General features: G+C 38.8%; 1 protein-coding gene across 1 annotated transcript in view; it reads right to left on the bottom strand.

Annotated features, from left to right (window-relative positions):
- Nucleotides 1–245: 245 nt before the first annotated feature.
- The window catches only part of SIGLEC15 (sialic acid binding Ig like lectin 15), a 33,055-nt gene continuing 17,249 nt past the window's right edge, over nt 246–16,051 (bottom strand). Inside the window, exons 3-5 of the mRNA XM_007486618.3 lie at nt 11,984–12,343; nt 5,857–5,890; nt 246–3,035 (exon numbers count right to left, since the gene is read on the bottom strand). Coding sequence (XP_007486680.2) covers nt 2,954–3,035; nt 5,857–5,890; nt 11,984–12,343 — 476 coding nt within the window. The 3' untranslated portion in view covers nt 246–2,953. The remainder of the gene's footprint in view (nt 3,036–5,856; nt 5,891–11,983; nt 12,344–16,051) is intronic.

Below are 16,051 nucleotides of genomic sequence, written 5' to 3'. Positions count from 1 at the left end.
GTCTAAATCTAATTCCTGCCATACTGATTTCCAGTTTTCCCAACAGTTTTAGTCTTTAACCTAATATTTGGTATTTTGGTGTAATAACCTAATTGTTATAATAATTTGGTGTAGTAATGTAATAATATTGGGTGTTAGGTATAATAACTGTAAGAGTTTAAATTTAGGTTTTATGCTAAATATGAGAATTATAGGGTAATACTGTGGTCGCTGATTTAAAATATTGTAGCTTAAGTCAAAATGACTTTTAGCAGCTTTTATTTACAAAGAGGTGGAAAGAGTGAAAGTGTAAATGTAGATAGACAGATTCCTAACAAGCCAACCAGCCTTTCTCTGGTGAAGTCTGACTTAGCCCAGGCAGGGCTTCCTCAAGACATGAATTTCTCAGTAATCCTCAGCCAGAAGTCCCAGAGGTATCTTTAACAAGGGGTTCCACCAACACATCCTCCTCCAAAGCCAAGGTTGGAATCTCAGCCACTCACTCAGCAAGCTGACATGGGATCCAGAGAAAAAGTCTCCTTCAAACCAGAAATGGAATCTCTGAAACCAATCTCTCCAAATTCCAGGAAGGGCAATGAACCCTAGACCATGTTGGTCTCTTCTTTAATGCTTCTTTTTCCATGTCACTTCCTGTCACTCCACCTTCTTCACAAAAACCAATGGCAGTCTTTCAATTTGTCTAGCACTGCCCAAGGGGGTGGGGAGCCTTTGGAGGTGTGAGTTTACTCTAGTAATTGAACCCTCATACTTAATGGTAAGTAGGGGTAATTTAAGTTCTTGATTCAATTAGTTAAAAATAGATAAGAAGAGAATTAATCTTCATAATCCCCCCTGTGATTCTTTGGGAGACTAATCTCCCCAATGAATCATTTAACTTAACTAGCTTATACCTCTAAAAGATCTTTTAGCTAAAGGTGCATACAATATTGCACTTTCTAAGAGGAAACTACAATAGTTGGAGATGAGAGGGAAAAAGAAGAGAGAGTGCAAAACCAATGTTTGCTAGGCACATTGACAAAAAGCCAATTAGGGAGCAGTCCCCTCTGGCATAAGAGTTTACATTCAAAATAAATGATATGTTCAGCCCCCTTCAGTTCAGTCAATTACATCTCAAAGTTTATTCTAGATCTTCTGATGCAGTGTAGGTTTCTTCATGGCACTTTATCCAAACAGTTCACTTTCTTGATTTGAGGAGTTAGTGAGCTTCTTTTCCTGAAATTTCTCTCAAAAAATGTTTAAACCTTGGATTTTACAAAAATTGTACATAACCTTGTATTTGCTTACAGGTCACTAGGCAATTGTATAGGTTTTCTTCAGTATGTGGTGTTCCTAATCTGTTCTACTAATAGACCTAGTACTATCATTTGTGGATTCCTACTTTGTTGTATAGTTTGTGACTTCTTACTGCTATATTCCCTTATTTCCCACTTTTTTCATTATTTCCCTTGAGATTTATGAAACTTTGTTCCTCCAGATGAATTTTTTTATTATTTTCCCTAGCTCAATAAAGTAATTCTTTGGTAGTTGTATAATTATGGTTCTGAATAAGTAATTTTTTTCAGTTAGTATTGTATTTTTATTATATTGGCGTGGCCTACTCATGATCAATTACTTTTTTTTTCAAATTTTCCCCTATAAAGTGTATTGAAATTGTATTCATATAGTTCCTGTGTTTCTTAATAGGAGATTCCTGAGTATTTTACACATTATTTAGTTATCATAAATGGAATTTCTCTTCCTCCTGTGTTTTGTTGGTATTATGGTATTATACTGGATTTTGTTGGTATGTACAAATGTTATGATTTTTGTGGATTTATTTTATATCCTATAACTTGGCTAAAGTTCTTGTTTTAATTAAATTTTAGTTCTCCTCTATGGTTTTATAAGTAGACTCATATTATCTGCAAAAAAAAATAATAGCATATGTGTATATATAGCGTCTACTATGTACCAGATGTTATATTAAGTGCTTCAACAAATATTATCTCATTTGATCCTCAGTTCAAACTTGGGAAGTATATGCTATTATTATTTCCATTTTATAGATGAGGAAATGGAGGCAAATAAAGGTTAAATGATTGGCCCAAGGTAACAGCTAATAAATGTCTTAGGTTGACTTTGAGCTCAGGTCTCCCTGACTTCAGAGTTCAGCACTCTGTCTACTGAGCCACCTAGTAATAATATTATTTCCTCTTTGTCTATACTTATTCAATTATTTGTCTTATTGCTAATGCTAGTGTTTTTAGCAATATATAAAATAGTAGTGGTGATAGTTGCTTTATCTTGCTTTTATTGGAAAGTTCTCTAGCTTATATTCATTACAAATGTTGTTTGTTCTTGGTATTTGATAGGTAATACTTTTCATAAGGAGAGTTCTCACACTTTTTTAAAAAAAAGTTTTTAAATTAGTGCTGAATTTGGTAAAAAAAAAACCTCTTTCATTACCTATCTATATAATTACATGTTTCAAAATTATTTTTATTATTAATATTCTCTGTTGTATTTATAGTTTTCTTTATGTTGAACCAATTTGTATTCCTGGTATAATTCCAATCTGATTATAGCATGTAATAATCTCTTTGATATGTTGTTTTGCACTATTGCTAATATTTAATTTAATATTTATATGCCATTATTCATTAGGAATATTGGCCTGTGGTTTTCTTTCTCTACTTTGTCTCCCCTTGGTTTTAGTGGCAACACCATATTTCATACATACAGAATTACATATTCTTCTGGTTTTCCTGGTAATCCCCGAGTTTGCATGGATAAGTTTTTAGAAGTTGAAGTCAGCCAAGTAAGGGTGGAAATGACTAGTCGACTTCCCTGGGCTGTGCCGCTGGATTTCGTGGGGCAAAGGGATCTTTCCCTGATATCCAAGGGAAGGAGAAAGTGAGGCACTTGCCCACATAGCTGAGGCTTCTCTCAGAGGCGATAGCATGACAGCTTTTCATCACTGGGCTGCAGCGGCTGCTGGTGGGGCTCGGTTGTTGCTGTGGTTCAAGTTTTCATAACTGGACTCCTGAACCTGTGGCCTGCTGACAAGAAAATACTGACAACATGACGGCAAGAGGTCCACCCTAGTAGAGCAAGAGGTGGGGCAGCAAGCAGATGGGGAAAGGGTGGTCTAGCTAGGAAATAGGAAATGATGACACACTTTTGTTTCAGATTAAACTATAGTGCAGGCATGAGAGCATCATGTGGGGTTAGAAATGTAGGAATTCAGGGTCTGATAGGATTTGACTCCATGCAATGAAGTCTCTTTTTTTTTCTTCAAGTCTCAGAAGAGATATCACCTCTTCCAGGAAGCCCTCTCTGCCTTATATTGTTTTTTTCAGTGTTTTCCATGTGTGAATCTTGTCACCACAACCAGAAATGTAACTTCCTTAAGGGCAGGAACCCTATTTTCCTTCTTGGGATTCCATCTGTTTTATAAACACACTTTTACCTAACATAGGGTGTGTGTGTGTGTGTGTGTGTGAATAACTGGGTAAGCAGGATGTCCTAAAATTCTTAGCACAAATTTAAGCTATTAGAGCTTTTAAAAAAATTATCAAAGCTTAAAATTATATTAAGAATTTTGGGGCACCCTATATATGTTATTCTATATGCATATATTTCCACACATTCCCACATGTATGTATATTACATATACATATATTAACATACATTAAATATTTGTTGAATTTAATTCATTGAGCTGGTAAATGGTGTGTGTGTGTGTGTGTGTGTGTATACGCACGTGCCTGTAGGGTGATGGGGGAAAAGCTGTTCATCACTCCAGTCAATAAGTAAAACCAGAGGTAGGTAGGTGTATTTCATCAGACAAACCATCATTGTACCAATAACCTTTTTCATAAGTGCCTTTTGATTCTGTGTAAACTCTGGAGGACTAGAGTCTCTGCCTCTAACCTGGCTCCTATCTGTGTTTCATCCTTTTGACGTTGTTTTTCCCTAGAAACTCTTCTTGGCTTGGTTTGTCATCTTTATTCCCTTTAGTCCTTTTAGTCCCCTTTCTTCCCATCCAAGATCCAGGCTTGACTTCCACCCTTCTTTCCCCAGGATGGGTTTCTTCTCTGCTCTGCAGATCCCTTTAACCATCAGCATGTGTTTCCTAAAAGTTCTAATGGGATTTTTCTTCATAATACTTCTCTGCACACACTGGTAGGCTCAATTATAATCACTATCTGTCCTACGGTGGGGGAGTTAGGTGGTGAAGTGGATAGAGTGCCAGGCTTAGAGTCAGGAAGACTCACCTTCCTGAATTCAGATTTGTCTCAGACCCTTCCTAGCTGTATGACCCTGGGCATGTCACATAACCCTCAATTTCCTATTTGCCTCAATTTCTTCATCTGTAAAATGAGCTGGAGAAGGAAATGGCAAACCATTCCAGCATCTCTGCCAAGAAAACCCCAAATGGGACCACCAAGAGTTGGACATGACTGAAACAACTGAACAGCACTCACCCTATAGTATCTTTCAAGATGGGGTTTCAGAAATCTCAGAGCCACAGCAACAAATGGACCAGGTTTCTTTAAAAAACTGGCTATTCTAAGACACATTTACAACCTTGTGAGCAGTTGATACTAAATGCTGTTGAAAGCTTGGCTTCAGAAGTGGCTAGAGTCACTGAGCATAGTGAACTTAGCTAGGTTCTCTCCTTGAGCCCAGTGGAGGATCTTCCAGGAACTTTGTTCCTGAGCACCTTCTTCCTCCTCCACCCCTTCACTTTTTCCTTCCCCCAGGGCACAAGCCAAGGCGTCCATCATTGCATCCTGGCTGGAGGGGTACCCCTTATCTGAAGAAAAGATCCCCCTTTTATACAATGTGGATAGTGTCCACCAGGAGACTCAAAAGATTCGAGCATTCTCTTTCTCCTCCCAGATACAAGGTTCCAAATCAATAATTGGGTTGGGTCAGGTGGGTCCAAGGGACCAATTTAAGACATGCAAACTTCTTTTAGACTCAAAGTAAGGATTTGATTTGGATTTCTAAGTTAGCAGTGGTCTGTGCCCATCTGTGAGAGATAGTGTTCCCTCTGGTCTCAGCCCAGAGCAACAGAACTACCAGCTTCCTGTGTTCATCTCCACACACATGCTGAGCCTTGCCTTTGGTGGTGGCAAAAGGCAGGGGCAGTCTTGGACCTTCCCACATCCTCCCAGGTAGCTGGTGGGTTTGATATCAGCAGATTGCCACAAGGAGCTAACACATGCTGGTAATTAAGGTAATTAATAGAATTACCAAGTAAAGCCCCTGGTAAGGGGTGGGGGGATGGGAGGAAGATTGGTGATATCCAGGCCTTGATCCAAAAGAAGAAAGAAACCACAAGCCAACTTGAGTAAGAACCAGGAGTTTCTCAGGAATGCCAAAGTCTGAAGGAGGAGGGAGAGGTAGGAGCTAGGTGATAAGCAGGGATTTCAAGCCTACAAAGTCTATATGAAATGAGGTGTCTCATGCTCTAATGGGTGTCAAGGAAAGCATTGTATTTCTGATGCAATTTGCTTCTCTTTTATAGCAGTGGGGAATGTTCCCCTGACATGCCAACATGGTCACAGAGGGGCCCATCTTGCCTTTGAATGAAATGTTGGATTTGGATGGAGGAGAAGAAGACCAAATGTTATCGTACCTTCTGCCTCATTGGTGCCAGATAACTGATCCCAGCATAGGTGCCATTTTCTGGTCTATTCTCCATATGAACCCTCAATACCATTGAATGAATGTGAAGCCCTCAGAATCAGGAATAGAATGCAGGAGGTGAAATCAGCTAGATTGAACTATTGGCAGAAGCCAGGAGCTTTATTTTTATGGGCTAAGAAAAGAATGAAGGTAGAAGAAGATGGAGAATGACTTGCTTACCTTGAAAGGGTCTCTTGGGCTGCTGAATGTGTAGCTGTAGGATGGGATGGAAATATAGAGTCAATGTCATTCCCTCTTCAATGTGAGGCAAATGCTCTCTATCCTCATTTCCATTTTTCTCATGGAATATTCTTCCTTGTTCCCATCACAATCCCCCTCCAAGGCTGCATGCTTAGGTGGAGTATAGCACTGGGCATTCACTGTCCTGTTTCTCATCCCTTCTGTTATTCTACCCTTTCCTGTCTAAGTATATAATTTGATAGTACAATCTATCCAAGTCCAACCCTCTTGTTTTCCAAATGGAGAAAGGAAGCCCAAAGGTGTAGTGACTTACATAAGATCATAGAACTAGTAAGTGTCAGAGTCAGGATTTAAATCTAGAGCAACTATGATACATTTAGTGTTCTTGCCCATTAAATAAACTGAGGAATTTGACTCAGGATCCACAGATTCCCAAGTGGTCCACAGATGGAATCCAGGTGGTCTGTGAACTTGGATTGGAAAAAATTACAACTTTATTTCAATATAACTGGTTTTCTTTTTAATCTTGCCTTTTTTATACATTTAAAAATATCCTGAGAAGGGGTCCATACATTTCATTAGACTGCCAAGACATCTATGACCCAGAAAAGACTGAGAGTCCCTGTCATAAAGACTTATACCTAGATGTTTGGGACTCAATATGTCACGTCTTCAAGGGAGATATCCATTTTCAAAGAAGATAAAAGAGAAGCAATTGCTTAATCAAAGGAATAAATCAATAATTGTGGATTGCCATCATTAAGTTAAGTCAATAACAAATCTCTTTTGGGCAGAGGGACCTCTCCAATGACCTTTAACTTATATTATGTAGGCAACAACTTCTTCCTAGGGGTGAAGTGAACTCCAGATGATCTCTTCTCCCTATAGCTATGTCTTGAGGACCACTCAAAGTAATGAAGCTCTCTTTCCTTCCCAGAAGTCAAAGTTTATTGATTAATGAATCATTAATGATTAATGAAATCTACAATGGTAGGTGTGGAGTTTTGCTTGGTTCGTTTGCAATGCAAAATCAGAATGATTGTACCAAGAGGTCAGTCATGTGATTAGAACATTTTGAATATTGTTGGTGAAGAAGCAGGATCAACTACTTAGAACAGATTGTTTTCTTTTCTTTTTTTTTTTTTTTGTTTTCATAAATTAAACCTCTCCTTGCACCCTTCCTAGTGGAGAGAGCACAGAGATGAAGTCAGGAAGACCTTGAGTTCAAATTCAGCTTCAGACATTTACTAGTTTCTGTGACCCTGGACAAACTATCACTTAACCTCTGCCTTCCTCAGTTTCTTCAACTGTAAAATTTGGGTAATAATAGATCTTACCTCCCAGGGGTTGCTGTGAGGACCAAATGAGATAATACTTGTAAAATGCTTAGCATAGTGATTGGCACATTTGTTGTTCAGTCATTTTAATTATGCCTTACTTTTCATGACCCCATTTGGGATTTTCTTGGCCAAGATAATTGAGTGCTTTGTCATTTCCTTATCATTTTATAGATGAGGAAACTGAGACAATCAAGGTACAGTGACTTGTCTGGAGGCACCCAGCCAGTAAGTGTCTGATGTTATATTTGAACTTGGGAACATGAGTCTTCCTGATCTAGGCTTGGTACTTTATCCACTGTCTCACTTAGCTGCCTTTGACTGGCATACAGTAGCCATTTAATAAATGCTTTCTCTCTTTCTCTTCCATTTCCTTCTTTTCTCAAACAGACTTATTCAGATTGGATTTTTGGAAGCTGGTTCCTTTATTTTTTCAGTAATTTATTTAAAAAAACCCTCACCTTCTGTCTTAGAATCAATACTGTGTATTGGTTCCAAGGCAAAAGAATAGTATGGGTTAGGCAGTGGGGAATAAGTGACTTGCTCAGGGTTACACAGCTAGGAAGTGTCTGAGGTCATATTTGAACCCAAGACCTACTGTTTCTAGGTCTGGCTCTCAAGTTATTGAGCTACCTTGCTGCCCCCAAGAGCTGGCTATTTTATCAGAGCCCCCTCCCTCATTTCTATAGCATCTCCCACCTTCAAATCCTTCCCATTTCCTCTCTCTCCAAGGAAAGTTCTAGTAAAATACTAATAGTCGACATTTTCTGTTAGGGATTTAAAGTTTATAAAATCTTTTTCCCTGTGAGGAAATCAGTCACCCACTATTTAGTTCAATATTTACTCTGTGCCAGGCCCTGTACTTAGGGCTTGGGATAAAAAGAAAGATAAAACACCAAAACAGAAAACAACAACCTACACAGTCCTTATTCCCAAGGGGCTCATTTTAGTGGGAAAAAATATGTAAATAACTAGATTGTAAAGTGTTGTATATGGTGGTGATGGAATACAATTGTGTTGTAAGCAATAATGTACAGGATGATTTCATTAAGAACTGGAGAGACCTCTATGAACTGATGCAGAGTGAAATAAGCAGAACCAGGAGAACATTATACACAGTAACAGCAATATTGTGGGATGATCAACTGTGATGGACTTTGCTACTCTCAGCAATACAATGATCCAGGAAAATTCTGTGGGACTTATGACAAAGAATGCTCTCCACTTCAAGAGCAAGAACTATTGGAGTTGGAATGCAGATCAAAGAAGAAAATTTTTCACTTTACTTTTATTTGGAGGTTTTGGTTTTATATGAGTATTCTCTTACAAAAATGAATAATAAAGAAATAGATTTTGCATGAAAATACATGTATAACACAGAGCAAATTGCTAACCAGGTCCAAGATTGGGGAGGGAAGGGGAAGACAATTTAGAAAACTTATGAGGAAAATTCTTACATGCAATTGATAAAATAAAATATCTTTTAAAAATCTGGGTTATAGAACTGTGGAAGTTAATCAGAAAGGGGAAGGATTAGCATCTGGGGAGACCAGGAAAGACAAGATTTCTTACTAGAGGTGGGATTTGAATTGAGTCATGAAGTAAGCTAAGGAGAATGAGAGGCAGAGATCAGGAGGCAGAGCATTTGGGTCATGGGGATAGCCGGTGCAAAGCCCTGGGGATGGATGGAATGCCAAGAAATTTCAGAAGTCAATGTAGCTGGATTGAAGAGTACAGGGAAAGGAGTCAAGCGAAACAAGGAAGGGGCCAGGTTATAAAGAACTATTTTAAATACCAAAGGACTTTGCATTTGATTCTAGAGATAATAGGGAGCCACTGGAGATCACTGAGAGAAGAGAAGTGACATAAATAGCCTGTCTGCCTCTAGAAAAATCATCTTGGGAGTTAAGTAAGAGGATGGATTTTGAGAGGAAAGAAAGAGACTTGAGTCAGGGAAGGCCAGTTTGAAGACTAGTGTATGTAGTAGTCTAAGTGGAAGGGCTTGGATTAGGTTGCATCTTTAGGAGCAATGAGAAGAATTTTATATACATATATATATTTTATATACATATATATATATATGTAGATCTAATATAGGAATATATTGTATGTATGTATAAACACAGAAATGACATAAATAATATAATTTTATTAGTAATTTGGTTGTTTTTCAGTCACGACCAACTCTTTGTGACCCCATTTGGGGTCTTTTTGTCACAAATACTTAGAGTGGATCGCCATTTCCTTTTACAACTCATTTTAGAGGTAAGGAAACTGAGGCAAACAGGGTTAAGTGACTTGTTCAGGGCCATAGAACTAGTAATTGTGTGAGACATGATCTTATCCCAGATCTTCCTGACTCCAGGCCCTGCACTCTATCCACTATGCTACCAAGTTGCCCCATATAGTATATAATTGTATATAAGTTATATCTATAATTATTTAAAATAAAATATATAAATATGTAAAAATAAATTACATAAATATGTCTTTATGTATCATGGATAGATATATGATAGACATTAGATATAGATAAGATTTTGAGAAGGTGGAGAGAACAAAATTTGTAAACAAATTTGATATGTCAGGCAAATGAGAGTAAGAAGTTGATGATGACATTGAGGTTGTTGCAAGCCTGGATGACTGGGAGAATGGTGATGCCTCAACAGTAATAGGGAAGAGGTTTGGCTTTTTTTTTTGCTTAAGTCAACTAAATTCTAGTAATCATTTATATTTTGGTATAAATGAATGTAAATTGCTCTCACAGGGTTGAAAAATGTTAGTGCTAGAAGGATTTTAGAGATTATCTGGTCTAATCCCTTCATTCTAGAGATGAATATAGGAAAACCCAAAGAAATGGTAAGAATTTTAAATGTGTAAGATTTTTATTTGATTTTATTTTTATTAATATTTTTTATCCAGAATTTAATTTTTGCTCTTTTATTTGGGATTTTTTTGGGGGGTTTGTTTTTCTTTTGACAATTGTTTCATCTTCCTCATAACTCAGACATGTATCCCAGGGTGATTCTGGTGTTGGTCAACACCCTCCTCTGAGGGGATGGTGTAATTATCCTAAAATCCAAGATCTAAAATCTTTTGGAGAAATTTCAGGAAAGAAACTTGCCATCACCCAAATCAAGAAAGTGGATTTTTTTGGAGAAGGTGCTGTAAAGATGCCTGCAGAAGTCACACACCACATCAAAAGATCCAGAATAAACTTTGGGATATAATGAACTGAACTGAAGGGGGTTAAACATACTTATTCTGAATGTAAACTCTTATGCCAAAGGAGACTGTCCCCTAATTGGCATTTTGTCAATGCATCTATGGATCATTTTTTGTTTTCTTCTTTTACTTCCCTCTTATCTCTAGCTATTGTAGCTTCCTCTTAGAAGATGCAATATTATATGTACTTTTAGCCTGAATATCTTAAGAGGTATAAGATAGTTATGTTTAAATGATCCATTAAGGAGACTAGTCTACCAAAGGATCACAGGGGGAATTTGTGTAGAGGGAATTTCATCCCCTTCCCCTCATGGATTGCCAACCCAGTTCATCCCATTTTTCATATGCCAGTACTGTGTCCATGAACATAAATAAAAAGGGTGAGAGGCAATATGATGTAGTATTTAGGTTTCAAACACATGGACTGTATATAGCTTCCATCCCTTCCCCTACTACTCCAACCATGTTAAAATGAAACTGGGCAATATTTGATGAAATAAATTTAAAAAATAAAAAAGAACATAGATAATATTAATATATGGTATTCTAAGTCATTATACAGTGGCAAAGATCCTTGTGTATAGGCTAGGGATTGTCTTTCTTTTTTTAAAATTAAATTAAAATTTTTTTCCATGGTTAACATGCTTCCTGTTGTGTCTCTTCCCTCTTTTCTTCCCTCTTCTAGAGCTGACAAGCAATTCCACTGGGTTATACATATATTATCACTCAAAACCTTTTTCCTTATTATTCATTTTTGTAATAGAGTAATCTCTTAAGTCAAAATCTCACATCCTATACCCATATAAACCATGTGATCAATCATATGTTTTTCTTCTGTGTTTCTGCTCCCACAGTTCTTCCTCTGGATGTGGATACATTCTTTCTCCTAAGTCCCTCAGAGTTGTCCTGGATCATTGCATTGCTGCCAGTGGCAGTCTATTACATTTGATTTTCTAGGGACTTTATTTCTACTCCTCTAGGGTACTGGACGGAGCTGGCTCAGAATTCAGAGAGATAGTTCTAATATTGTCTCTGCACATCCTGGTTGTGTGCCCCCAGCCTCTCAGTTGCCAGGGGACTCTCTTAGACTGTAGACTAAATGGAAGGTATTGACCTGCATTAGTAAAGGAAGTATTCTCCCCTGGGGAGACCCTATACCAATGACATCACAGCTCCTGGCTCTATTGCATCACAAGCTTTTTGGAGACTCCTGGCTTGGATATATACGCTAAAGTCTTCAAATTAATAAAGTGGTATTTCTTTGAGAATTTCTATATTTTGGAGTGTACATTAATTTAATAATTAATTTTAAAAAACCCTCTTAATTTCTGTCTTAGTAGCAATTCTAGAGCAGGAGAGCAGTAAGGGCTAGGCAATCAGGGGTAAGTGACTTGCCCAGGTTCACACAGCTGGGAAGTGTTTGAGGCCAGATTTGAACCTAAGGACCTCTCATCGCCAGGTCTGGTGCTCTGTCTATTGTTGCCTCAGTTTAATCCTTTCTTGCTGAATTCTTGGATTAGAGAACACCTTAAAGAAGCACCCACCTTTGCTCTGGCACGCGAAGGCCCCCAGAATCACCAGGAGCAGTAAGAGTTTGATTCCCAGGGCAAAGAGAAGAGTCAGAAGTACCGAAGAGTCACCTGCTGCTCGGAACTTGTAGAAGTAGACGCTGCCCTCAGCATGGCCTAGGCTGTTGGTAGCAGTGCAGGTGTAGCGGCCGTCCTGGGCCAGGGCATGGAGCTCCTTGGTAATCTGATGGCTCTGGCTGTAGACAGAGGTGCTATTGCCAGCACTCGGACCAGTCCAGGTGAGGGAGGGCAGGGGCTCCCCTTCTGCGGTACATCGGGCACTGAAAATGTGGTCAGGGCCTGGTAGCACTGTGATGTTGATGATCCTGGGAGCAGCTGGGGAGAAGCCACCAAGATGGAACCAGGGGTGAAATTAGGGCACTGCTTCCCATTCTGTCAGTCATATGAGGTGAGGCAGCATTCTGTGGTGGAATGGGCCCTGAATCAGGGGAGGGATCTGAGTTCAGATCTCAGCTATCTTACTAGAAGTGGCACTCTGGACAAACCACTTCACTTCCTTGAACCTCAGTTTCCTTTTCTGAAAAATGAAGGGTTTGTTCTCCATGATCTCTAAGATCATAGTATCACAGCATTAATTGCAAGAGAATATGGGAGAAATCAAGTCTAGTCTCTTTCAGCAATTTTATAGGTTGATATAGCCTGGATCTTCCTACTCATTCTCTATTATGATTCTTGACTAGGAGGCTGAAGAGAGTGGCCCAAATCTGTATCTTCTACCACCACTTGTAGGGCCTATTGGGGATTAGACAATCTGTGGAATGGGGGTAGAGCAAAGACTTGCTAGTCTAGCTGCTAAAAAGCAGGGAATGGTATGTTAGAGATTTTAAACTGGAAAACTTTGGTATACATGATGCTCCCTGTGTGTAAGGGCTGAGAGGGTCAGAAATAGGAATAATTGGCGAGAGATAAGAGGATAAGATGTGTGCATGGGAGAGAAGTGGACAATTAGACTAGGAAAAAATGAAGATGAGCAGATGGGAAAGCTTAGATGGATTTCTAGTAGACTTCAAGATTGATATGGTTTAACAATTTCTATGTGAGGAAGAACAATGAAAAGATGACCCAGAAAACCATGGTTCAATGACTGGATGGTGAGTGCTGTGGTGGTGCTGTATTTAACAGGATTTATAGTGGTATTCACCTAATTGGTGTCATGTCTGACTCTTCATGATCCCATTTGGGGTTTTCTTGGGAAAAACACTGGAGTGCTTTTCCATTTCCTTCTCCAGCTCATTTTATAGTTGAGGAAACTGAGGCAGACAGGAGGGAAATTATTTTCTCAGGATCACATAGCTAATAAATGTCTGAGGTCAGATTTGAACACATGAAGATGAGTCTTCCTGATTCTAAATCTAGTGTTCTATTCACTGTTAGGGGGATATGAACCTATATTTCTTGATTCTAAATTTGACATCCTCCTTACATATGGTATATACGTTTTAGTACTTGTGGGTTTGTCTATGTGTATACACGTTTTGGATCTATAAGCAATTTGGATCTATATTATGCATTATAAATATCAAAGCATAATTTTCATATGATTTTGGGAAAGCCACTATATTTCTTAGGGACCTCAGTTTCCTTTTCTATAAAACAAGTGAGTTGTATTAGATTACTTCTAAGAGACCTTCTAGCTCTGAAGTTCTTTATCCTAATTTCTATAGATTGCCAGTTTTTTGATGAAATAGAAAACAGTAGCATTTGCAAGATGAAAGTTCTTCTGAACATGGATGAATCTTTGATCATTCAGAAGGCTCTTAGGGCTCTCATAGACTCTCACTGACCACTTGGATTAATCAAAAGGATGCTGACTAAATCATTCCTCTGCTGCTTATTAACTCTGTGATCTAGGGTGAGCCACTGCTTTCCTGGGTCTTGTTGGGTGGATCACTTTCCTAGTATATGAGTTGAAGTTCTCTGTTGAGTGGAGGGGAGAAGGTGATGTGGGAATCTAGAGAAAAGAACGTTTGGCAGTTGCTCTGGGGATTATGATAGAATCAATTAGGGAAGAGTAAAAGGATTACTTTGATTCAGTGAGTTCCTGCTTGGGATTAGATAACATAAATTGTAGATCTAGTCAGCACTATTGGCTGGGAAAATTCTAGATGGCTAGGGAATTTACAAGAAAGGGAAGAGCAATCGCCAAGTGGCAGCATGATTTCAGCAAAAGCTATGCATATCAGACTGATTTCTCTTTTTATTTTTTGGACAAGGTTACCAAATTGGTAGATCAAGGGATTTCTATAGATATAGATTACCTAGCTTTTAGGAAACATTTGACAGTCTTATACTCTTCCTGTGGAAATGTTAGAGATACATAAGCTCGATGATAGGACATTTAGGTGAATTCAGAAATGGCTGAATGACTGAACCCAAAGAGGATGCATTAATGGTTCAAGGTTAGATTCAATTCTAATGGAGAGCCCCAAGGTCTAGGAGACTTGGTCTTATGCTATTTAATAGTTCTTTCAGCAATATGGATAAAGTCACTTTGTCAAAAATACATATATATTAAAAGTCTATTATATGCCAGGCAATGTGCCAAAAGCTGGGGATACAGAAAGGCAAAAGAAAGTCCTGGCTTCCAGGAACTCTCAATCTCATGGGGAAGACAATATGCAAACAATGTGCACAAACAAACTATATACAGGATAAACAGGAACTAATCAGGAGGGGAAAGGCACTTGAATTAAGGAGGATCAGGAAAGGCTTTGTGAAGAAGATGGGATTTTGATTGGGACTTACAGAAAACTGAGGAAGCCACTGAAGGAGATGAAGAGGGAGAATTTTCCAGACAGGAGGGACAGCTAGTGATAATGATATCCAGAGTTGGAAGATAGAGTGTCTTGGGCTAGGAACAATGAGGAATCCATTGTTACTAGGATTGCAGAGTAGGTGTATGTGGGTGTGGGTGTGTTTGGAGGGGCAGAGTGTAAGGTGGAAGAAAACTGGGAAGGTAGGGGCAGGGTAGGAAAGGCTTTGAAGACCAAACAGAGGACTTCCATATATATGGCCCCTAGAGGTGTTAAGGAGTCACTTGAGTTTATTGAGCAAGGTAGGAGGACATGAGCAGACCTTCACTTTAGGAAGTCACTTTGACAGCTCTGTGGAAGATGAACTGGAATGGGGGGAAATTTGAGGCAATCCACAAGCGCTTGCAACAGCCCATGTGTGAGGCCAGTAGGTCCTGCCCAGGAGTGATAGTAATGCCAGAGGAGATAACTGGGAAAGGTGTTATGAAGGAAAATTGATAGCCCTTGGCAACAGATGGGATATGAGGGGGCGAGAGTCTAAGGAATTATGGATGGCACTCAGGTTGAAATTGGGGGGGCTGGGAAGATGTGATACCCTTGACACTAATAGCCTGGCATGCTTACAAAATTTGGAGATGTTGCAGTCTGGGAGGGAGAGCTGTTCACTGGATGACAGATTCAATATTCTAAAAGATCTTGACAGGTTGGAACTTTGGACCAATTTGAAGAAAATAACATTTAATAAGGAAAAATCAACATTACAAATGCCAGATGAGAGAAGCATGGATAGATAAGAGTAATTCTGGAAAAGAGTGTAGAGAGGTTGGGGTTGGTGCTTAGCAGAATAAAAGCTGAATATGAATCAGCATTATGATGTAGAAGCCAAGAAAGAGGCTATGATCCTGGGTTGTGTTAAAAGAGGTATCACTTTTAGGAATGAGAAAATCCTAATCTTTGCTTTATGCTATCCTGGCCAGTCTTCATCTGGGTTACTATGGTCAGTTCTGGAAACCCTCTTTTAAGAAGAATGAATATAAAACTAGAGAGCACTCAAAAGGTAACCACTTTGACAAAGGGTCAGATTAATGCCATTTGATGATTGGTTGAAAGATTTGGAGATATTTTGCCCAGAAGAGAAGATTTTCAGGAATGATATTATAATTCATTCAAGTTTTGACGGGCTGATGGGCTGCCTCTTGGAAGAGGGCTTAGACTTGTCTCATTTGTTTCTGGAAAGCCAAACCAACAGAAATGATAGAAAGGGTAAAAG

Source organism: Monodelphis domestica, chromosome 3, assembly GCF_027887165.1.
Source record: "Monodelphis domestica isolate mMonDom1 chromosome 3, mMonDom1.pri, whole genome shotgun sequence".
In the NCBI taxonomy this organism is placed as follows: domain Eukaryota; kingdom Metazoa; phylum Chordata; class Mammalia; order Didelphimorphia; family Didelphidae; genus Monodelphis; species Monodelphis domestica.
This window is presented reverse-complemented; position numbering and strand designations above follow the sequence as displayed.